The following is a 25390-nucleotide window of genomic DNA, read 5'->3' as shown; positions in this document are numbered from 1 at the left end:
CAAAGTTATTATGGGTTCAGTTATCCAGACTTTGGCTGAAGTGTCAGTTAATGGAAACTTTTGGTTTTAGGAAGTTCAGGGACCTGCTGTTTTGTATCTGTTAATAACTGATAATACCAAATTTAATTTCCAGTATTTGCATAAGTGAATGTAATATAGTTCGAGATTATGTTGCAGACAAAACTGTATAAAGGAGTAGCCGAGACACTAAATTGTAGCCATGCAGGCTTTGCTAGAATAAGGGCATTTCTGCAGCATATAAACTGGGAAAGACTTTATACACTGGTAAACACAGAAGTAAAGTGGAATCCATAACAAATATAAGTCAGTGTAATCTAGTACAGTGCTGTCCAACTGGCGGCCCGCGACCCCCCTCTGTGTGGCCCCCCACCTGTCTGGCTGCTTTGATGGCTTACTCTTGCTTTAAATGGTATCAGTACTGAGATTAACTGGCCCCCTGCATGGTTCACACCTCAGATTCAGGCTGTAATCAGGCTGTATTGTTTAAATATGTAATCCCCTGTGTTGTTCACACCTTTTAATCTCTGCATTGTTCACCCCCTGCAGTGTTCACACCTCAGGCTCAGGCTGTAATCACCCATATTGTTCCCCTGTTCACACCTCAGGAGGAGTAGAAACCCACAAATAATCCCTGCACACTACAAAAAGAACATATACTGAGGTGGTACTTCAATTAAAAAGTTTTTTAATATATAGTTTTTTAATATACAGTGCAGACTGTAGGAGCAGTGCCAGCATTGTGTCACTGTAGGCTGCCTGTGTGTGCCATACACACAGGCATCATAGGGCAAGCAGAGTATGGCACACACAGGCAGGGTAGGGAAGGCAGAGTATGGCACACACAGGCAGAGTATAGCACACACAGGCCAAGTATGGCACAAACCAGCCAAGAATGGCAAACACAGTGAAAGTATGGCACACGCAGGCAGGATAGGGAAGGCAGAGTATGGCACACACAGGCAGGGTAGGGCAGGCAGAGTATGGCACACACAGGCCAAGTATGGCACAAACCAGCCAAGAATGGCACACACAGTGAAAGTATGGCACACAGACAGGGTAGGGAAGACAGAGTATGGCACACACAGGCAGGGTAGGGCAGGCAGAGTATGGCAGGTTTTTGCTGTACTACAACCATTAATATGGGTATGGTCATGTGATAACATGGGTGTGGTTTCAAAAAGGGGAGTGGTCAAAACTGGCTTCCATTATCGGCCCTCCACCACGTAGGTCGGAAAAATTCCGGCCCTCGGTACAACAGAAGTTGGACAGCACTGCTCTAGTAAGCAAGGAGAGACCAAGCAAAGCCAAACCATTATGGTTTGACAAAGTTTTGGTGTGAAGTTGGCAAGAAATAAAATGAATTTAAGGCAATCAAGTTAACTGGGATATTAACTTTTAATATGCACACAGAGCCCAAATGAAGCATGCAAAAAAGCAATTAGGTGAGCTAAGATAGAGAAAAAGAAAGGGCATTATAGTGGGGACTACAATTAATCCATAATATTTTTAAGTATATAAATAGTACAAAGAATGAAGCAAGAATAGATGAGAACCTTATTAGGCTGATGCCAACTGGGGTTGATTCTTGGCCTACAGATAAACGCATACCGAGAATCTGCCCCTACACAAAAATCTTATTATTGTGCCTGCACCCAGATGTAGTCTGAGAATCCGTCCTGTGTGGCTTGATCCTTCTGTTTAAACAGCAAATGAATGTTTCCTTTACACCCAGTTCTAATAATATAACTGTTGATGGCTGGGTAAATCAGTGGAAAACTCAAGAGATTAGAACACCTGAAACTAAAGGCAGGTCTAGGACCAAATGGTATTTGTCCCAGGGTACTAAAAGACCTCAACTCTGTGATTTCTAAACCACTTTAACTACTATTCCATAATGCTTTGATAGGAATAGAAAGCATTTTGGAATTATTTCTTAGGGTTACAGGTCCCCTTTAAAATTCTATGTTAAATTCCATAAAAAAAACAAAATCTATATATAAAGGTATAGTTCCTAGGAACCTGTACTCAATCCATATGTGATACAAGGTGAAGAAATATGTATACAGGAGTATGTTGAATCAGCAGCATTAGTGATACATCAGTCATTTTTATTTCACATACCACTGTGAAATAGAAATCTTTGACACACACAGCAGAGCAGCTGCAATAGTTAAATTCCACACTAGCGTTAAAGGATGCGCACTCTTCATTTCAAGTTCAATATTTATTGCATTTTTTAGCAGAAAATTTGCTTAAACGTATTCTGCATGGCATGCAAAATAAACTGCTGCTTTGCTCACTTGAGATGAGGTATGAGACACTGAACTGTGGTAAATGGGGCTCACTGAAAGGATAGCTGCTATTGGGGATAAGAGAAAGAAACGAGTTGCCCTTTGGCAGTTACAAATGGCAGTCAAATGTTGGTCAACCCCCCCCCCCCCACCAGTGATTGTAATCACTTACCTAATACCCCAGGCTGGTCTTCCTGTTATCCGAAAACTGCACCAGGTCAGGAAAAACTCAACCCCCTCCCCAGTCCTAACCTGGTCTAACCTAAGGTCTTGATTTTAGTCAGTGCACTTTATGTCAGGGTTTCCTAATTTGAATTTAAAATGGGTTCCGTGCTTTTTAGGGTGAATCTGACACTTCCCCATTTCCTACAATAGGAAATGCCAGTTAAAATGAGGTGCAACACTGGTTTTAAACCAATTTTTTCAGGGTTGGAATTAGCGTGGAGGATCAGTCACAAAAGGAGGGAAGTGAAACTGAGAGCTGAACACTCGCTGCACAGGGCTGAGCTGTTGAGCCTAAAACTCTGCCAAGAAAAAAAAAGTAGAATGAGAAGCTCTCACCCCCACCCTCTCTGCGTTTTACAGTTAAAAAGATTACTTGTGCTGGAATTAGACAGCACAGGTTAGAAAGCAGATAACAGATAAACTCTTTAAGTAGTAGGGTTTTGTTTTTACACAGGAATGTAACACCATTGTATTCTACAGACTATCCGTTACATAACCTAAAGCTGATTTCCCACGGGGCGTGTTAGTCGCCTGCGATAGATCTCTGCTGTCGCTGGCAACTAACAACTCTGAAATGCCTTTGTACCAGCAACAATAGGAATCGCTGGTGGAAGGGCCTTTACATGACTTTGGAAAACCAAAGCAATGCAAAGTTTCCTCCTGCTATTAAATGGCACTCTTAATAGAAGGATAACAGTATCACTTCAACCGTCTGCCATAAATTGTTCAACTGAGGTAACCTTGTCATGTATAGGAGCAGTTGTTTGCCCCTTGCTGACCAGGGCACTATGGCTATAGGGTCTGTACATTTTTCCAGTCTCTGCTTTTTCCCTCCCGGGGGTCTGTTTCCTCCTACGAACCAAAACCAAATTGTATTTTTTTAATTCTGCGCCTAATGTAATTAACCCTAGTGTGTGTGTCTTTTAGTAGAGAAATCAATACTGCAGTAACTGACTGATTAAAGTTTCCATCAAACATAAAACATTGGTTCAGAGTGCAGCCTTAATCATTGAATGTTGTCACATACTTGAAAATGCCCAGTCGTGTTTAAAGGAAAAGTAACACTAAAATTTTTTAAGTGTTACTTTTCCTTTAAGGTGTCATTTTCCTGGACAACTGACTGAGACCACAGACTGCATGTTAAGTAATCTAGAATGTCTTGACCAGCAAGTTATACAGTGATTTACAAAAAAAAATTCCATTTGCTAAAAGAGATCAACGGGAAAACTTAGAAATGTTTCCCTGTTACTGAAATACAAACATTTATAGCTTTTATTTCTAATATGCTTGTGTTGGCATTTGTTGTTCATTCTGCAACTCACACCTTTTATACACCTGCTCCATGAGTACCAGGAAAAAAAGCATTCCATATATTTTGTATCTCTTGCTATGGTATGTTTAACTTACTGATCAGCCTGCCCGCATCTTTATATTATTTAATATGATTCCTAATATTTAGTATCACAAATAAAGTAGAGTAGCAGAGGAGAGACAGATAACCGAAGCATTTATTTAGTCTTATTTCTTGTTATGACTATTGCATCTTACTCCTTGCAGGAACCCCAGTAAATCTTCTTATTCCATTCTGTTTTAAAAGCTGCATCTATTTAATCACGCCACATCTGCCACTCCCCGTATGTATTTGATTTATTTGGCTTTAATTCTCAAATCAAGTAATTCACACATTCAAGGCTCTGAACAAGAAGCCCCTCCATATTTCTCATCTCTGATTTGAAAATACACAACACTTTTCTTCTGACCTTTTGCCTCTCCTCCTCTCATCACTTCATCCCATTCCCGACTGCAAGACTTCTCCCGGGCTTCTGCCTGTCTCTGGACCTCACTGCCTCAATCCATCAGACTCTCCTCTTACTAACATTCAGACACTCCCTAAAGGCCCACCAGTGTAGAGAAGCTGATTCAGGTGTTATGAGAATAAGAATTTACATGGGTTTATTCTATAGGCTAAAGCTCACCCACTGTGGTTTTTAAAGCCAGGATAATAGCTGATCAGATTCCCAACTACTGACTGGTTTCACCCTTCTTGTGGCTTATCAGTGTAGTGCAGAGTTTTTTAAACTGCTCAGGTAGAGCCACCTCAGGGAAGATACTTGACTCATTGCAGTTTCTTCCCAAATTCTGTTCGACCTAATGCTGAAAGCAACCCTAGCAATTGTGTTCCAATGGCATAACAAGCAGCATTCTGATACCTATAATATATGTATCAAATATAATGAGCTTTTATGAGAAAATGTTTGGATCCTGCAACCAGAGATGAAAAACACACAAAATAAAATGTTTGGAGTACAATTTACTGACATGATTTATATAGCTAAGATATGTTCAGTCTATTTAATGCATTTTTAACTTAAACCAAAAGATGAACAAAATTTTGAACTTATTTTGGGTGTCCTAAAACCAAAGTTTGATAAATGGCGGCTCTGGATCATTGCACTACAGCAAATATATCAAGTTTTAGTATCTGCAATTCAGTATAGTTCATTTATAAAAAGGCACGAATGAAACCTGTGGGGGTTTTTTTTTGCATCATGCCCCATTCAAATTTGTGTATTGGTTTTAGCATTATTTAGAACATCCAAGTCCAGGATCACCTAGTGATGCAAAGTATTGGGGAAACCCAGTACCTAAAGCCTGCTTATGACCAAGTGTCAAAGGAAAACTAAAGCTTAGCAAAGACGTAGTGTTAAAAAGCTGCACATTATGTTTGAGCCCAGCCCTAGTGTGCTCCGAATATCCCTTTAGCGTTGTTCCTATAGATTGACTGCACATACTCTGTGCTGCTTTCAGTTACCATAATACAATATACAGGAATTTAGAGGATATAAAAGTCACAGTACAAGGCCGATTATTCCTTTAGAATCTGCTTATATGACAGGTAAAACCTAATTTTCTGCTTAATAAGTTCCAGAGACCCTCAAGCTTCTCAACAGCTGCTCAGGGCACACTGGGCCTGTGAGTGTCACTGACAGTCCAATAGAATCCAAAATTGGAAACTCCTGTGACAACTTTCATGGCCTGAATCCTTATGTTAGAGAGATCCTTTAGGCTTGTGCAGTAAGTCCAGTATTAAATAAAATATGACCTTTCTAGCTATATGCATCTTTATGGCTAAGTTTGTATTAAGTACAGGGCTCCCTTGTGCCCAAAAGCACTGCTTTCCCTGCCGTGTGCCTCATTTTTAATTCAGAGCAGGATGCAGTAGCAGTGCTGGCATTAATTGGCACAACCGATGTCCAAGGGGCTCCACTTAGTGGCCTTTAGTGTTTCTGCAATAGCACCTAGCTATTCATAAATGCCTCCCCTGTCACCATTCATAATTATATGTTAGTAAGTGAAAGAACATGGCAAGTAGTTTAATAAATATAATCACATGTTATAGGGGTTTAAGATTAACACTTTCCCACTATGGACTTGTTCAGTGCTTGCAATTGCTTCCAACTCCAATTGCAGGAACAGAGAACATGGAGCCAGATTTACACTATCGGTGCGTGTATGGCATGTCGGCGAGTCGACCGATATCGGTGCTGCACTGAGTTTAAGATCAAATAAGTGTTTTGATTCACCCCATATAGAAAGCAGTTAATATCAAGGAGAAAGTGTCCTAATGACAGCATTCTGTTTCAATTATAAAAGAGCTCCTGGCACCTATTTCCATAAGACAGCATAGCTGATCTACAACTAGAACTGCTGCTTGTTCTTTAGCTCTGGGATGTGAAGGGGCAGCTCCCCAGCACAGGTATTCTTGCCCAAAGTACACTGTACAGTTTATTAGACTATGTCAGGGATCTAACATGGGCGCAGTGATCTGGGTATGATACATTGGGAAAGCAGTGGATACACAGGCTGGTATAATTGAGCCGAATGGCACAACAGGTTCTGGGCAGGGTAGTTACTCTCTCCCTTCACGGTCCAACACAACTAATCAAAAACACAGGATACAAAATGGGCATCTCTAACAAAGAAATACACTGAGAAGTCTTTAAATTAAATTAAATTTTATTTTCAGATTATAATTCATTTTTATGGCTGAATAAGTTAAGAGTACCAAGTGTTACCAATATGAGCATAAACCCTGGTGACATCTGAAAGGTCTTTTCCAGGAAGGTGCTTTATCCAGACAATCCAGTAGCGGGTGAATGTGCATGCAGAGACTTTATGCAACCTTTGTAGTTCCAGCTTTTTGCCACAACATATTATTAGAGTATTACTAAGAAGGCAAACTGATATGCAAGCCACCATTACCACAGTAATTACATGAGTCTTTTATACTTTGCACTCTGCTTGGTTAATGACTCCTTATTTCCCCCTTTCCCACTTTTTTTGTCTCTCTCTTACCCTGCCCCTATCATGTTATTGCTTCTTTTATCTTATCTGCACCTTCCACCCCCCCCCCCCCCCTTACACATATCTGCAATAGGATTAAAAATTGGCCAATCACAGGCCACTAGCTATGACCACCCCTTCTCCCTGTGTGGAAAATGGTGAAAATAAAGGGGAAATTCAGAAAGAATCTGAGTCTACAGTTGTTAGATGTAGGATGTAGTTTGCAATGTCACTAGAGGGGTACCGCTAGTGGCTTGGATTGGCCAAAGATGGAAAATTGGCTGATCACAGGCCACTAGCTATGCCCACCCCTATCCCCCCCTCTAGTGACATCACAGATGATGATAAGGTCTGGAAGAAGAAGGATGTGTTGTGTGGAAAATGGGGAAAATAAAGGGAAAATGTGGAAAGAACCTGAGTCTACAGTTGTTAGATGTAGGATGTAGTTTGTAATTTCACTAGAAGGGTACCGCTAGTGGCTAGGATTGACCTAAAGATGGAAAATTAACCAATCCCAGGCCACATCAGAGACAATGCTAAGGTCTGAATGAAGCATGTGTCTGCAGTTGTTAGATGTAGGATGTAGTTTGATGTCACTAGAGGGGTACCGCTAGTGGCTTGGACTGGCCAAAGATGGAAAATTAGCCAATGGCAGGCCACTAGCTATGCCCACCCCTATCCCCCCCTCTGGTGACATCACAGACGATGATATGGTCTGGAGAAAGAAGGATGTGTTGTGTGGAAAATGGGGAAAATAAAGTCAAAATGTATTTCGCTGGAAGGGTACTGCTAGTGACTTGGATTGGCCTAAAGATGGAAAATTAGCCAATCACTGGCCACATCAGAGATGAAGATAAGGTCTGAAGGAAGCATGTGTCTGCAGTTGTTAGATGTAGGATGTAGTTTGATGTCACTAGAGGGGTACCGCTAGTGGCTTGGATTGGCCTAAAGATGGAAAATAAGCCAATCGCAGGCCACTAGCTATGCCCACCCCTATCCCCCCCTCTGGTGACATCACAGACGATGATATGGTCTGGAGAGTGTAAGTTGTGCTGTGTGGAAAATGGGTAAAGGCAAGGGAGATCAACAAGGGAAAATAAGAAAAGGAAAGAGTTTAACAAGGGGAAATGGGGGAACTTTTTTTTTTTTTTTTTCTTTTTTTTTTAACAATAAAACAAAATAGCCACTGGGGAAGTACCTGGATGTTAAAGAGGTGATGGAATTAGAGGACAATACCCGCTTTCAGATTTTTGCTAAGGTGTTACCTATTGTATATTTTGCGGGTGAATTTAGCACAGACAATATGTACTGCAATATGTCCTGCCTCTGTGCCACTCTGTTGGAATTTTGATTGTGGCAAAAGGTTTAAAATGTGATGTTTTTCAGTGGCTTAACAAATAGGAGAAACAGTAAAAAACATTAATAGGCAGATGGTATAAACATGGCCTTTCTGCAGTGATGTTGGCTGCAGTACTACAAACCTGTATCACACACATCAGATGGTATATGTGCGAGATCTTCCTTCGGGCGGCAGCTTAACCTATAAGGCAGAGCAGAACAGCTATATATATATACATATTAGTATAACAGATATCTAGTTATTGCCTGCGATGAGGTGACAGTGAAACCAGCAGTGGGATCAGTTTCACAGAGTAAAATGGCAATAAATCGTACCTGCTCACCTCGGTAGAAGCGAGTATGTTATACTTTACCCGATGATACAGGATGAAACAGGGAGGCAGGCGAATGAGGCAGATGTTAGCTCTTCTGCTGGTGGAATGTCTGCAGAACTGTTTGAGGGGCATTTGGATGGGATGAACCTGAAAAAAAGGCATGTTCAAGTAAACTATAGCTATTTTTGGTGTGCAATAAATAGTCTATATTAAGGCTATAAGTAAAAAGATTGCATGGCATGAAGCAGAAAGGTATGTCAGAAAAGCAATTGTTCTATTATAGCTTCTGTTATAGCGGAAGCCCTTTAAGTTATACAGGTATCGGACCCCTTATCCGGAAACCCATTATCCAGAAAGTTCCGAATTATGGAAAGGCCATCTCCCATAGACTCCATTTTAATCAAATAATTCATATTTTTAAAAATGGTTCCCTTTTTCTCTGCAATAATAAAAACAGTACTTTGTACTTGATTCCAACTAAGATATAATTAATCCTTATTGGAGGCAAAACAATCCTATTGGGTTTAATTACTGTATAAATAATGTTTTTAGCAGACGTTAGGCAGGAGATCCAAATTACGGAAAGACCCCTTATCCGGAAAACCCCAGGTCCCGCGCATTCTGGATAATGGGTCCCATACCTGTACCAACAGTTCTACACAAATGGAATACAATTATCTGTAGGCTATGTTGGTAGATTCAGAACCTATCACAGAACTGAAACTTCTATAAGCACAGTTGTCAAATTAGCTTTTAGCAGGCAGTGTCATTCTGAGACAACTGATCTGCAAGTGGTTTTCATTGTTTTTTAAGGTTTGTTAATGTCATTTTGCTGTGCAGCTTTGAGTCTTGGAATTTTTCATACTTGCTAGTGCTTTATTATTCCAGTAACTGGGCAGATTTGTAAGGAGAAATGAAAAAACAAACATGGAGGGGGGAAAGTTAGGCAAAATGTTAATTTACAATTTAATTTAATTTAACAATTACTGCACCTTGTTAAAAACAAACCAAAGATTTTTTAGTCTAATCTGACCTATTGGTTCTATTAATATTATTTTATTTTTATTTTTGCCTCACTTTCTTACCTCTGTGCTGGTACAAAGATGTATTATTACTGCCAGCTTGGATCCACATAGTCAAAGTTCTTCAGTATGCGGATCACACCAGCGTTGTCTTCGGTGAACGGGTTGTCATTCTTACTGAGCCCCTTAACTGATCTCTGTTATAAATAATAGAAATGCAATAGTTATTCCCTTTAATCAAGGTGATATCAAATGTTCTCTAATGATCACTGGCATAAACCTAAAGAGAGAAGAATATAAACATGCCATGTAGCACTTCAGCACTATTAAACAACACTTTGTATATTGTTATTATTGCAAGGGCAGGTGAAATGACAAATGTTAAAAAACGCAAGTGAAAAATTAATAAATTTAATTTGCTCAGATAGTAACCAGAATTGTGCACTTACAATTAGTGGTTTTACAGGGGGCACCAGTGCTCTTTTTTCCACTTCCACCCAATTAGTTGATGAATAAAATGGGTGGTCCCGGACTTTGGCGTACACCCCAAGCCGTTCGTTGGCATTCTTCCTCAAGAGCTAAAGCAAATAATAAATAGTTATTTTTAACTACATTTTGTTCAGTAAAATATTTACATGGAAAATCATATGACTGCTGGTAGGTAAAGGCTTGTTGTGACCCTTGTTTTCATCCAAAACATCAGTTCACAACTGCAGATAATGATCTTTTACACATGATAAAGGGTCTAATTCCTGCAAAATCTATGTACTGTTTGTTTGTATAAATACAGTCTCAATATGCCAGTCTGCCACTGTGTGACATTGCGTATATACTAAATAGCCTGATTGTGGCATTGCAAGCATAATGCATTGTTGGGCAATATATAATACAGCAGTTTTAAGGTTAGAGAGTTAGAAAAATACTGCTGTGAGCAGTATATTTAAATATAATCGGGTAAGTATACACTCGCACAAGAGCTCACCATAACTAACTGTACCATCTATTTGCTGTCTATATGTAGTTTCTAGGTTAACACTGGCACTCAGTGTAACAGCACAGTGTAATGTTGTGCTGGTTTTGAAAATATAGAGGATACTTCCCTCTAAAGAATATCTTGAACTAATTATTAGGCCTGTGTTCACTGCCTCTGTAGAACCTTTATAGTCACATCTGTAGCAGTAAATTCAACACCTTAGAAAGAAAGTGTTTACATAACATTACTAACCTGTTGTATGAGGTCACATAATTCAGCCCCAAGACATTTGGGATACTCAGGCTGCCCATTGATTGTATTTTTGATGGCTTCTTTTTCTTTTGTGGTGTCATCCTGATAAAATGGTAAATAACCAGTAGCCATTTCATACAGGATGACACCAAAGGACCACCAGTCAGCCCCTGAGTTATGTTGTTGGTCTAATAAAACCTTAAAAAGAAAGAAAAGATTATTTATCAACCTGTAAGAAGAAACTTCTAAGACACATACTTTTATATATTATTCCTAACTCATTTTTTATCTGCAACTCTTCAAGTATTAGACTTTGATTTGGCAATCATAGAGTGAGAACTCCGAGTGAATGGTTATGTTCTTGCTCAAGGTTTAATGAAACCAGGCAGGCGTGTTCTACAGCTACATGGCACTTGCTGTTAAATAAAACATATTCTAAGTATTATAATAAGCAAATGTATGGGAACTGATAATCTCACCTCTGGGGCAATATACCCTGGTGTGCCATAGTACCCACGGCATGTCTCAGGGCTGAATATGTTGGTACGTGCAAGGCCAAAATCTCCGATCTTCACATGGCCTTCTTCATCCATCAAAATATTTTCTGGCTTGAGGTCACTATAAGACATATAAAGGACAGTTTATAGCATGTTGCCAGGAGGAGCAATAAAAGGACTTCAGGAAAAATTAATGAGTAGGCTTTAATAGTGGACAAATAAAACACCCCAAGAGAGGCAGCAGGGATACAATATAATGAATAAACATTATAAAAGGAGACACATAGACAAAAGGTCTAAATAAGGCCCAATGATGATACAGTAACAAATGGATCTATTTTATACACCTGTCCATGCCATGGCATAATCACCATTTAATGATATAACACCAGCATGTTAAACAACAATAAAGTGCATGTGATTCTGTGTACCCAAATGGTGACCATCTACACCTGTAGTAAGGCTTGTGCTCCCCCATCCTTGTGGGCTTTTGCTATAGCAGATCTAACTCTTTTTATACCGAAGCATCAGAGATGGGGAAATTAAGTATTATCTTGGGCCATACTCAGTAGTCAAGGTTTAAGCATCATTTTGCATGTGTTTTTGACATGTAGGATTAGACATTGAATTTTTTTTGCCCAGAAATAGATCTAAGTATAAAAGGGAATTTTACAGAGGGTCAAAATTTTTCTTACCGATGAACAATCCCGTTGGTGTGCAGGAACTCCAACCCCACAATCAGTTCTGCAGAATAAAACCTTTTTAAAAAAAAGTAGATGGAAATCATGTTAGAAAATCAATATCATATACAGAGTACCTGCAGATTATCTCAGGACATATGTATCAAAAATTAAATAAATTCTATACAAACCGCTAAATAAAAAACCTTCCTGTGTAAGGTCAGGTTACATGTTACTTACAGTACAGGTATGGGATTGGTTATCCAGAAAACCAGATATTCTGGATAAGAGGTCCCGTACTTATACTGTGGAACTGCTCCGCAATTCAAATCTATTTATGTTCTTGAGCAGCATACCACCACTGGCTTATTCCTGTTTCAATTAGGATAATACTTACAGTATTTGATTAGTGTCCAGTTGTCCTTGGCGCTTTATAAGCTTGTCCATTGTGCCGCCATTGATGTACTCCATGGCAAATAGTATTAGGGACTGGATACAAAAAAAAGAAATGATAGGTTGAGACATAATTGAATACAGTGGATGATTTAGAAAATTAATAAGGTGAGATGCAGAGCGCAGCCGTTCCCCTTTGTAGAAGTGTTCTTGTACCCCTTACTGCTCTTGCTCTTTTGCCAGGGGATCTAAAATCTAATCTGTCTAATTTATGTGGTGATGCAGTTCCATGTAAAAATAAATATGTTGTATAAAATACTTTTTATTAGTAACATTAGATCTGGAAGAAGACCCTAGCTCATTTCTTTTACCTCAGTTTGAAATGTTGCAAATGCCCTGCACAGAAATGGACATCCTCCAGCTATCTGCAGTATCTTGGCCTCTCTTCTGACATATCTGAGGTCCTTCTCCTGTTTCTTCTGGATGACCTTCACTGCCACAAGTTGGTCATTGATGTCATAGGAAGCCAAAATCACCTGAAATATATTGTATCTAATTTATCCTAAAGGCATTGATATTTTGTTTCTAGACTCGTGGGAAACTATATTTAAGTGAAAAATACACCAAAAAACAGGGCAATCATTAAAGGGTATTTACCTTGGTAAAGAAAGTTGCCTATACAAATACGTATAATCCTAAATCAGTGAGTGTAGGGCTTACCATACCAGGGATAAATGATGTAGTCTGCAAGTTGAATATACTGTAATATCTAGACAACAATCCATATTTTGTTTAAATGTCAATTTCTTACAACATTTTTACACAAAATATCTATGTACGGTTAAGTGTTGAGCACCTTTCCTTTTGCCATAAGGGGAAATCATGCAGACACTATTAGCATAGGAAAGATACCGGGAATGTGTTTGCTGGAGCCACTACCATTGTGCCACCTCTGTGTATAGCCATATCTTGGTACCTAACAAGTTCCAATAATGGGTCACAGTTCCTCTAACTTGGTAGGTGAAGTACAGTATGAACTTGATGCCCACCTTACTTAGGTGTAGATGCTTGCTGAAGGTCACCTGATCACACAGGCAAATCTTAATGTTTCCTACATAAAGGCAAGATGCTATCTGTGGTTACTGGGTATATGCCACCATCTGTGTCCCAGCATATGCAAACCAATGGCCAACTCATGCAGAGAATGTCCCAGCTGATGTACCACCTTAGAAGTACTAGAGTTCTTATTAGGTGAGTGTATGTGCTGCTATGAATAGACATGGCTGTATGCAGTGGGGCTGGATTTTGCATCTCAACTCTTAGTAGGCAGAAGTGAAAAGTCACAAGGGTGCCCTGCCTATAACACACCATGTTTCTTACAATAGGACTGTAGGCCCCATTGGAAATACTTTCACTTGCTTAACAGTTTTTCTTTAGAAAAGGAAGATTTTTATTTTACAATCCTACAATCTTCCAGAACAATTTGAAGCAGACTAAAAGAACATTTACATCTACATGTCAGAGGAGAATCCCTGCCCTTCTCTCCAGACTTTGGTTTCAGACCAGATCAGTACAAAAGATTTTCCATTTAGAATTTCATTACTCACTCTGCCGAAGCTGCCTTTTCCCAGCTCTGCCATCGCGCTGTAGTTGTTAATATCAAAGGACAGCGTTCTTTTGGCGTCCTCTCTTGTTTTCTTAGATTTTCTTCCTTCTATGGGATTAAAAAAAAGATTTGATGTAAACTTAGACATATGCTTAGACATACACTAAAGGGCGTATTTGTTAACATTGGAGGCAAATATCACCAGCGATATTAACCATAGCAACCAATAAGATCCTTGCTTTTGTCTTTCAACTTGTAGGTGACTGTTCAAATCTAATTGCAGATTGGTTGCTATGGGCAACATCACTGGTAATGTTTGTCTCGAGTGTTAATAAGTACACTACTAACCCTCATATGTAATAAAAAGCGCTAAGTGTTCCCAGTAGCAGTAACCCATAACAACCAATAGGATGTTTGCGTTCAAACAGGTGACCAGTAAATTCTACCTGCTGATTGGTTGCTATGGGTTAGTCTCCATAGGCAAACCTAGTCATTTTATTGCATAACCCCCTTAATGTCTAAAAAATATTGTTATACAGTACTAATTATGTACTTTAACTACACAAAGCATTTGTGATCCTTGCAGTAAACGTTGATGCATACTACTACATGCTAACCTTGTGCACTGGTACCTACCCAAGTTTTTCCTATTCAAATGAATATGAAATTTGTGGGTCAGCATTGAGAAGACTGCACTTTTACGTCAGGTAAATGTAATTATATGGCTTATAAAGTCTTTGCGTGCTATTCAAATATATATATATATATATATATATATATATATATATATATATAATATTTTCTGGGTCTTTTGAAATTCCTGACAAGGACATACCATTTAAGAGACTATGAAGCAATGGATGGGAGAAGTGCTACAGCTCTAATCTGACCTTGCCTATTGGTGCTTCTTGCCCTAGTGAAATAAGGGGGCATCCCAGCTCAACCAGTTCCTAGTCTGTGCCATGTGGTGCCTGTGTACTTGCAATGATGGACTGTGCTGTTGTGCAATTAGAGGGACAATACATCCAAGATAAGCAATTTAGCTCACTGTGTATATATAAGTAACTGGCATCCTCCAGTAAATTGTTCTTTGAACAAAATGGGAAGTGCCATTTCAAAAGTTATAGCAGATGATGCGCCCCCTATACTGGTGGGCATTAGGGAAATGGCCCTGCCGTCTTGCTGAGACTAATGCACTGGCACCCATGCCTAATCTCCTTAAGTGCAGGCCACAAAATGTCCTAAAATACCTTGGCAATGTGTCAGTTTGAATAAAAAATGTCAATGAAGGCGGCACTAGAAAAATACAGGAGGAGGCAATTTATTGCGCTTACGTGATTTAAATATTTTACCACCAGTGATTCACACTGACACCAATGCTAAGGTATTGTCTCACGTTTTGTTGCCCATGTTGAAGTGCAGATGTGAATATGTACCAAATTTGTCTATTAAAGGTAATGTAGCAATCAAAAAAACAAGTATAAGTAATTAAAATCAATGTATTATCTGTAATTAACTTGTATTAGCCTAGATACTTTCCATGGAACTTCCTCCCCGCCAAATAAAAAGGGGAAGTCAAAAATATCACATGAAATTTACCAGTGCAAATTATATGTACATTGGGCCCTGAGCCGTTCCCCAAACCCCCACCTGCCCAGTTCTGACTATGAATGAATGTTGATATTGTAATATGTGTGCTATAGACTGTGCTGGGTAATTGTCTGTGGTTCTTTTCATTATTTTTGTGGTTGTCTTGTTCTTGTTCTTAATATTGGAGACAAACAATAGTGGCAGTGTTGCAGCTAGCAACCAATTAGATCTTTGCTTTTCTTTTCTAACCTGTAGGTGACCATTCAAATCTAATTGCTGATTGGTTGCTATGGGCAACATCACCTGTGATGTTTGTCTCCAATGTTAATAAATACACTAGCAGGGAAACACTATTCTCTTTTGCTTGCACATGGACCAAGTGAAAATGTGTGCTAGTACCCCACACAGTGTAAGTGCATACTGGCCCCTACTGCCACAAAAGCAAACTACATATATTCCCAGGCAGTGGGAACAGACATCTCAAGTGCATTGTAGGTACAAGTTCCCTATTATATTTACTGTATATTATATACAGAGGTCAAAGGTTAAATCATTAAGGCCTATAGCAATATTTTTCATGTTTTCTCTCCATACCAGCTGGGTTCTTCTCTGGACTTCTAGATCTTTTCTTCTGTGTCCTTGTATTTTGTTGATCTCCTTCACAAAATTTCTTCCTCCCTACAGACAAAATTAGCACTCTGTAATCTCTAAGGGGTATATTTATCATGCTGTATAAAAAGTAGGGATGCACCGAATCCACTTTTTTGGATTCTGCCGAACCCCCGAATCCACCCTGAAGGATTCTGCCGAATCCTATTGAGTAGATAGTAAAACATTTACTAAAGCTACAGAAAACATTGGAAACCTATGTAGAGCAGGGCCAGGGTATTACAGAAAGCCAGCCTTTGCCTACAGCTTGTTTAATTATTGTAATAAACACTTTTTAGTTGCCAAAAAAATAAAAATGTATGTGACTAACTTTAACTGAAATTGATTGTAATTTTTTATTGTGCTATACTTTAAAAAATAAAATAAAAAAAGAGATGTTTGATGTGTTACTGCTATTGATTGAGGAGTTGTAGAAGACATATTGAATTGACATATCGAATTGAAAAAGTCCAGATTTCACATGCCATGCTGAGTTGAAGACTAGACTGTTAAAGACTGTTCTAATAAAGACATCAAGCATAAAGAAATACTAGTAATACTATACTAGTAGTAGTCACTTAGTACAAGAAAAGCTTTGCCATTATGTGAACATCAACATCATAATCATTTTATACATTAAAAGCAGTAAAACTTTCAAAAGGGTTAATTGCATTGCATTTTTGCATAGCTTGAATATGTGGAATTCCTCCTGGAAGTGGCAAGTTGGCAACTTGAACTAATGATAACTAACTTAAACTTAGTGACACTCATCAGAAAGAGACAAAATGCAGCTGTCACTTTTGCACAGTAACATAGTAGTTGTCTATGTCATAAACTTAAACCTAAAAATATCATGTTCACCATCACTCATACCAATTAACAACTCACCAATGTAACAATTCACATAAATACAAGTACAGCAACCAATAAATAAATTAGATCATAAAGCATTAAAGTTTAGGTTCAGCAACACCTTTGAGGCACTGATTACGTTAAAAGAAAGTAAAAAAAATCAAATGCATACTTGCAGAGATTATACTGTACTATATTGTACTGGCCTATCCTATACACTCACATACATAAAGCATATATACAAAAATTAATACTAACTGTAGATATTAGTATCACAATAGCCTTGGATTCAGAAATTATGGTCAGAGACAATTTGATCCAGAGCGGCATGTGATAGCTTTATCTAGACTGGTTATTGCTACCCCAATCACATTATTCACTGAAAAGCAGCCTGGCTCATCTCCTAACAGAGGTGCTAAATTGCATAAGTGCAGTTGCCCACCGCAAACAACTACTAATTCATTTTGATCTATTACAGGTTAGAAAAAAAGCAAATATCTTTGGTTGTTATTAACAACTGCATTGGAGTAATTTAGCAAATAAGCCCCAGTTATTCCCGTCACCCCACTGCATGCATTCGCTTTAGATGAAGTTGTCTAGACTAACCAATGAGTAATTCATTTTCATTTACTATCAAATAGAAGATGATAGCAAAGATCTGCTACAGGAAACTGCATTGGTGCAATGTAGCATCTATGCTACTAGACTGGTATCTATATTTATTGGCACCCCAAGCATGTACATATACATTGAGAGGCCATAGTTACTTCAGCCCCAAGCTGTTTATACTAGTAGAGGCAGTTGGCATCGACACCCTAATTACATTATATACAATTAAAAGCAGTGGGTAGTGGTGCCCCAAATATAGATTAAGAAGTGGTGGGTACATGAACCTCAAGAAAATGATATTCAGTCACAAGTTGTGGCAGCTGGCAATCACAGTTAACAGTAACAACCAACAGTTAGTAGCACCCAAAGTATATTATACACAAGAGAGGCAAAGGACACAACAAGTAGATTTTATAAAATGATAGAAAATGGGCATCAACAAGTAAATCAGATACAAAAAGAAGCTCATACAGTAGAACCCATATCATATTCAGGGGACCAGAAACAGTGTAAAATTAGGGAAATATATATTGGTGGGACCTCAAAAAAAAAAGTGTAATATGTGGGATAACCAGGGTATGTAAAATTGAGGTTTCCCTGTATTTATATGTTTAATGAATGAGTAATTATTATAAGATAATGTTAAATAATGTAGAAAGTAATATTTTTAGTTTTCTCCTTACCAGCTGGGTCCTCTTCTGGACTTCTTGTTCTTTTCTTCCTTCTCTTCATCTTCAGTTGTCTTCCTTTCGCTAGTTCTTCTTCTAGTACTTCTTCTCTTCTTCAATCCGACTTTCCTGCAAACAAAATTAATCTTCTCGCACTCTCTAATCTCCAATCTTTCCGCAAAATCTCCAAGTTTTTCGCTCGCTCAAGTCACGCTGCTCACTGGCACGAAGTCAGTTGGACAGTGACAGTTGCACCCTGATGGCTTCACTGTGGGCGGCATGGCAACCTGGGTGCTGAATCACAATGCGCCAGCTCCAGCCTCAGTGACATGTGACCATGTGTAGCCCACAGACTTATGTAGGACTTAGGGTATTTATTCATCTAAACTGGGCAGCACAAACACAATAAAGGATGTTATTACAGGTATGGGACCTGTTATCCAGAAATTTTGAGAGCTGGGGTTTTCTGGATAAGGGAGCTTTCCCTAATTTGGATCTCCATACCTTACAAAGAAATTACAGTAAAAAAAAAAACTGGATTGTTTTGTCTCCAATAAAGATTAATTATATCTCAGTTGGGATCAAGTACAAAGTTCTGTTTTATTATTATTATTATTATTATTATTATTATTATAGAGGAAAAGGACATAATCTTTTTTTTTAAAATGGAGTCTATGGGAGATGGCCCATAATTCAGGGCTTTCTGGGTAACTGATTTCTGGATAATGGAACCTATACCTGTGTACCAATATGAAGAGTTCTGTGGATTTAGGGATAACACACGGGGCAGCTTGCTTTTGGTGGTCTTATAGGCATCGCAGCCCATGTTGTTTCTTTACCATTCTTCTTCTTTAGGGGAGTCTCTATAAATGGAGAATACGTGGATGATAGATCTCTCCCAATGACCCAAGTAAAAGTATTTACATTAAACAGGCTCATTCATATCTGCAACAAACTCTCTCTACCTGCCAATTATACATGTGCCTAAAAGATTGCTACTTGTTACTGCTGCCAGCAAACATGGTTTCATTTATTTATAAGGGAGTGATTTATCAACAGTCAAGTCTGTTTTTTTTTTTTTCAGTTGGGGTATTTTTGTGCTTAAAAAAACTCGAATTTGAGTTATGGTTCAAAAACTTGAATGTCTGGTATTTATTAAGTGCAAACAATCCAAAAACTGATCGATCTGTTCTTTCATGATTTTTATTTTTTTATTTTTTTTTCAATATTCAATTTTTTTTTTCATGAGAGTGCAGTTTGAATTTAGTTTAGGTAACTTGCCCTGGGTAGTAACTCACTTTTGGTAGTTAAACCTCTAGATACCAAGGGGGACTGTCCATCCAAATGTCACTTGTCACTAGAAATGCTTTGGTTAAATACCTGTTTTATTTCATTCCCTCATATTCATCAGTGGAAGTAGCAAGCATTTTTTGTCAATTCCTCAAATAAAAAACCTGTATGATTTGTTCTTGAAATTCCTGTGTCTTTGCTAAACACAATCCATAGTCCTCAAAATCAATTTACCATATTACAGTCTACTTGGTCCTATACAAGAAAAGTAGAGGTTTGGTATAAATGAAGCACTGAAATAAAGGTATAATCCCCAAACCCATTATATGACCATTTTACTTTTTCTCTGTAATGGTAAAGTGCCATGTATTTCATAGTAGCTTCGCTGCATAGATACATGTTAATGGCAAAACAATACTATTGGAGCTCCATTGAAAATACCAGTAATCCTGGAATAGACCCTGTACCTGCATATTGCAAATGATATGGGACAACATAAGCAAACGTTCACATTTTCATATCATAGTTGAATTTTTGTACTATGATGTTATTTAATGTGGAACAAAAGGGAAAAAACGTACCCGTATTTTTCGCCCTATAAGACGCCCCCCCCCCCATGTATCCTTCAGTGTCCCCCAGGGCCTCCAAGCATCCTCCAGCCCCCCCACGGCACCCCCAGCATTCTTCAGCTTCCCCCAGGGCCCCCAAGCACCTTTCATTTCCCCCTAACCTCCCCCCAGCAGCCTCCGGCTCCCATGATGTCTTCCTCTCTGTGCCGTGGCTCCCAGCTGCTTCTGTGCTTTTATAAGGTTGTGCCCTGTGCGTGTGACGTCAGTAGCAGAGAGCTGCGGCACATAGAGGAAGACACAGTTTGCCGTATAAGACGCACCAACTTTTCCCCCCCAAGTTTTGGGGAAGAAAAAGTGTGTCTTATACAGCGAAAAATACGGTACATTTGTATTGTTACATATATAATAAACAGTAGACATTTAGAACTGGATGATTTTTATTACAATTGAAGGAGGCCTAGAATATCACTTACTTGATCCTGCTCATGTATCATGGAAATAAATGTTTATTAGATAAGTGATATTCTAGTCCTCAAATTGTAATAAAAATCATCTAGTTCTGAAGCTTTAGGGCAGTGGCAGACTGGCATGTTTTGCTGTATGTTGTCCCATTAGGGAGAATTATGCCTCTCCTACAGCCACTTACATGTTTATTGAAATAGGAAGTGAACTTTCTGTGGCTGGTTCTGTCAGACAGGAATTGCCCATGAATGCCACAGAGCGTGCACCATTTTAAGAGCCTGCAGGCTATTAGGCTAATTCAATTCATGTGATATTTCCTGAATAGGAATGTGCTTGTTGTTATAATGGTTACAGCTATACACTTCATGCATTGGTTGCATTTTACTTTATTCTTTCTAGTCCTTTGCAATGAAAAATGTTATGAGCAGGACAATTTGACATTGGGTATTTCTGTATCTTTCATTGCTTATCAATTCCCGAGGATAACATACAATCCGGAGGCATAAAATTAAGTACTACTGTACTTTTGCTTTATCTTAAAGATACACACCTCTTGTACATGTCTAATTTGCATTATTAAATGAATGATGTATATTTTCTGTAAAATATGTTAATGCCATATAAAGAACACTTTGGAGAAGCTGTTTCTCTGATTTGTAAGCCTTCGTTATACAATTTCTCTTCTCATGAGTATTTTTACTATGAAAGTACTTTTAATGACCAACAAACTGATCAATATTGCTAGTTCCCAATATTGAGATAATGAACAGGAGAGAAGATTACGCCATAACCACAACACAATAGTGCTATATCTCATGCGGAAACAGTGCCATTTAGCTGGCAAGATAGGAATGATGATAGCCAGTTGTCACCACCGAGTCTTCACAATTCCCCAGCTTTTTCACAGTGTTTGCCATTCTTGAGTGGCATCTGATATAATATTATGAAGTATGGCCTTTAGCAGGTCCCGTCGGTGAGTCCACCCCATAAAACCCCCTGCATACCTTACAGAAGCAGGAAAAATAATTGTTCTCTCAGTAAGGTAAACTTCTATATATGTATGGTATGTCTTCACTTAATGCATTGTATTCAAGCACTATTCTGATATCCAGCCAGTTGGTGTTGTGTTATAAGTGCCATCTTCCTTCCAAATGTAAAAACTATTACTGGTGCCAAATCTAATGATTCATTAAGTGGTTGTGGAAGCATTCAAGTAACCTTTTAATTACTTCTATTTTTAAAATGATGCTTCTATTTTAAAATAACCTTAATTAGGCCCAAGTTGCTTCAGACACACAAGGGATTGATCAGTGCACATTCCCAGGCCCCTAGTTTTAAGAGTAAGTCATTTAAATGTGCATATATACATTTACAGATACAGGTTTTAATCCTTTTGGGACCATGGTCTGCCGTGGATGCATAAGCCATTGTTTGTACATCATTTATGCATTTAAAAAGTGTGTTTTGTTTTGTCATTATAAATACAATAACATTGTTTTGCAGATGGTGGTCAAAACTTTTATGGATATGGACCAAGATTCTGAAGAAGAGAAACAGCAATATCTTCCTCTAGCCTTGCATCTTTCATGTGAATTCTTTCTCAGGAATCCAAACAAAGATGTTCGTCTGCTTGTTGCCTGCTGCTTGGCTGATATTTTCAGGATATATGCCCCAGAAGCACCTTACACCTCCCATGATAAATTAAAGGTATAGTGCGGATAAGCCATCCCTTTCCATAATGAGTGCCTGAATTACACTGGTGGATATAAGTGTGCCCATAATTAAGCGGATATTGGCTGCCAATATCAACATGACTCATGTATGTGCCCAAAAGAATGCACTCTGATGTGATTTAAACTATTGATTGGGGCAGGTAGGAAATCATCTTGACCAATGTATGGACCAAAAAAAATCCTGCAATGCAAAACTAATTTATGAAATAGAAAAAGTTTATTCAAAACATAATGTTAAAAAATACACACAGATCACAATGACTAGGCTGGGGATTTTTAATGCATTTTAATCTTCTTTGCTCGATAGATGTTCCCTTCATGAATTTTTCATAAACATTTGCCAGCTTCTTGCTGTTTTTATCAATGAACAAATGTTAATATTGCTTTGTTGACTTAACAGGAAATTTTCTTGTTCATAACAAGACAACTGAAAGGTCTGGAAGATACAAAGAGCCCGCAGTTCAACAGATATTTTTACTTGCTAGAGGTAAGGTCTGCATTATTCTAAATTAGAACTTTAAAAGTGAATGAGCTTCCCACCCAGTTCCAGAATTCAGTTGGCTATTAAAAGTTTGTAACTGTTTTTGGCATACTTATGTTTTTTCCCTTCCATTTTAGAACTTAGCCTGGGTCAAATCATACAACATTTGCTTTGAGTTGGAAGACTGCAATGAAATATTTATTCAGCTTTTTAAAACTCTATTCTCTGTTATCAAGTAAGTTTATTTTGTTATACATGAGATGTATTGCTTGTACAGGTATGGGATCCCTTATCCGGAAACCCATTATCCAGAAAGCTTCGAATTACAGAAAGCCCGTCTCCCATAGACTCCATTTTAATAAAATAATACAGAATTTTAAAACTGATTTCCTTTTTTCTGTAGTAATAAAATAGTAACTTATAATTGATCCCAACTAAGATATAAATAATCCTTATTGGATGCAAATAATCCTATTGGGTTTAATTAATGTTTTATTGATTTTTTTAGTAGACGTAAGGTATGGAGATCCTGATTACGGAAAGACCCCTTATCTGGAATACCCTTGGTCACGAGCATTCTGGATAATGGGTCATATACCTGTATTTCATAGACCTAATTCCCATAAAAGGATTAATGCTTTGTAATGTGTGCCTCAAAAAATGTATATCTGTTAATGGTAATTGGATTTGTGTTTTATGGGTTTGAGCCTAAAATCATATTGCCACTGCTTACATGCAGAAATTAATTTCTTAACCAAAAACTCGGTAAAGAAAATAGTGGGTGGCTAACATTTGGCACCCCCTCCTTCAAAGGGGTTGTTCACACAATCTGTGCACTGTTAGTTATTTTTCCTACCTGGGGAAAAACTAACAGAGCTCCACACTATCATCTTACCTTATTCCTAGGTATTTCTACCTTGTGTTAGTTTTTCCTCTATCCTCTCTATTTAAGAGAACACTAAACATTTATAATGAGGCTGAAAATCTCAAATGCTAAACTGGGAAAAAATGAGTTAGTTGAGACAATTCCAATTGCCTTCTATAGAAATTCAGCAGCTTTTACTTGCCGAGTTTTTTCTGGCAACTTTTTTGCTCTTTTTTTTTCCCCCTTTAATAAATAGTGACTATTTGTGTTGTAAAATGTTTCTTGCGCATGTTTTTTTTTTTCTCATTGTGAAGACCTCAATATCTTCCCCTTAGTGTTAATTGTATATATTTGAAACACAGCTGATCACCGTGAATGAAGTGCAGAATAAGCTGCTTCTCTTAAATTTTGGATATGTTAATGGTTCTTCATACAAGGATAAACAAGAAAATGGTCATGGTTGAATCATCATAATTAAAGTAAATAAAACTAAACACATAATAAAATAGTGAGCAATAGAATTTTAAAAGGACCAAGTAAGTTAGCAGCTAAATAGAGGGTAGGTGGAAATGTAATTAAAACTAGTTCTTGTTTTATTTGATATTATTCAGTATTAGATTTTTAATTTGTATTAGATTTATTGCAGTATCGGTAAGCCTTAAAAAACATGCCCTTTCCTATCCTGTTCATATTCTGTTAGTGTCTCTTTAAGTTAATTTCCAAGCGCTGGGTTAAAATTATTTTGGCATTTGATAAAAATGAATTGTTGCACTTGGAAGCCCAAATCTCTAGAATTCCCACTGGCGGTGCCTTATTGGTGATAATATATAGAACATACGATCTTGTGTTTAACCTTTCGACATTAAATCCCTCCGTTTTTATTTAGTAACAGCCACAATCAGAAGGTTCAGATGCACATGCTGGATTTAATGAGCTCGATAACAATGGAGGGGGATGGTGTAACGCAAGAACTGCTCGATTCTATTCTAATCAATTTGATCCCAGCCCATAAGGTCAGTAGAGTTCAAGGTAGTTTGTTATATTTTGGCCTGTTTATGTTTCTAGGATCTCCCCCTTTTGCCCCTGTAAGAAAGAACAATTTGTAACAGTCGGATAAACATATAAGCATTTACGTGCCTTGTGGAAACATGTGTTGTCTTTAAAGAAAAACTATACCCCCAGAATGAATACTTAACGAACAGATAGTTTATATTATGTTAAGTGACCTATTAAAATCTATTGAGATTTTTATTATTTATTAATTTAAAATCGTGCATTATGCCCCAAACTATTTTAGATGTGTAGAAGGTTTAAAAAAGTAAAGACCGCCTTTATTTTACCAATTTTAATACCCATAATATATTTTGATATTGTGCTAATTTAAAAGTCAAATAAAAGTTAAAACAAAGTAAGGGTTCTTTGTGTACTGGTTTTCTTTAAAAGCATTCAGTGACTGCAAACATTTAAAGGGAAACTTCATACAAACAGAACTTAAGCTAAGTAAACATAATTTCAAGCAAATTTGCAATATACATCAATTTAAAAATATGCAGCTTGTTTTTGATTTTTAATGTAATAATATGGTTTGGGACAGTTCCATAAGCCCCGCCCCGCCCCCTGTTCTCCTACTACTTTGAGACTCAAAA

At 37.9% G+C, this 25390-nt stretch overlaps 2 protein-coding genes across 7 annotated transcripts in view; one reads left to right on the top strand and one right to left on the bottom strand.

Moving 5' to 3' along the window:
* The window catches only part of pds5a (PDS5 cohesin associated factor A), a 64777-nt gene that overhangs the window by 6748 nt on the left and 32639 nt on the right, over positions 1-25390 (top strand). For all 6 annotated transcript variants that reach the window (XM_004910917.3, XM_002933454.4, XM_004910916.4 and 3 more), the window contains exons 3-6: positions 22169-22372; positions 22799-22885; positions 23017-23114; positions 24631-24757. In XM_004910917.3, the coding sequence (XP_004910974.1) occupies positions 22169-22372; positions 22799-22885; positions 23017-23114; positions 24631-24757 (516 nt within the window). The remainder of the gene's footprint in view (positions 1-22168; positions 22373-22798; positions 22886-23016; positions 23115-24630; positions 24758-25390) is intronic.
* On the bottom strand, positions 7543-11168 carry LOC116408458 (protein kinase C delta type-like). Its single transcript, XM_031895382.1, has 4 exons — positions 10802-11168; positions 10026-10154; positions 9640-9773; positions 7543-8701 (listed from the first exon to the last, which is right to left on the bottom strand). The coding sequence occupies exons 1-3, from the start codon at positions 10931-10933 to the stop codon at positions 9666-9668; spliced, it is 369 nt and encodes a 122-aa protein (XP_031751242.1). The 5' UTR covers positions 10934-11168; the 3' UTR covers positions 7543-8701; positions 9640-9665.

This window comes from Xenopus tropicalis, chromosome 1 (assembly GCF_000004195.4).
Source record: "Xenopus tropicalis strain Nigerian chromosome 1, UCB_Xtro_10.0, whole genome shotgun sequence".
Taxonomy (NCBI): domain Eukaryota; kingdom Metazoa; phylum Chordata; class Amphibia; order Anura; family Pipidae; genus Xenopus; species Xenopus tropicalis.
This window is presented reverse-complemented; position numbering and strand designations above follow the sequence as displayed.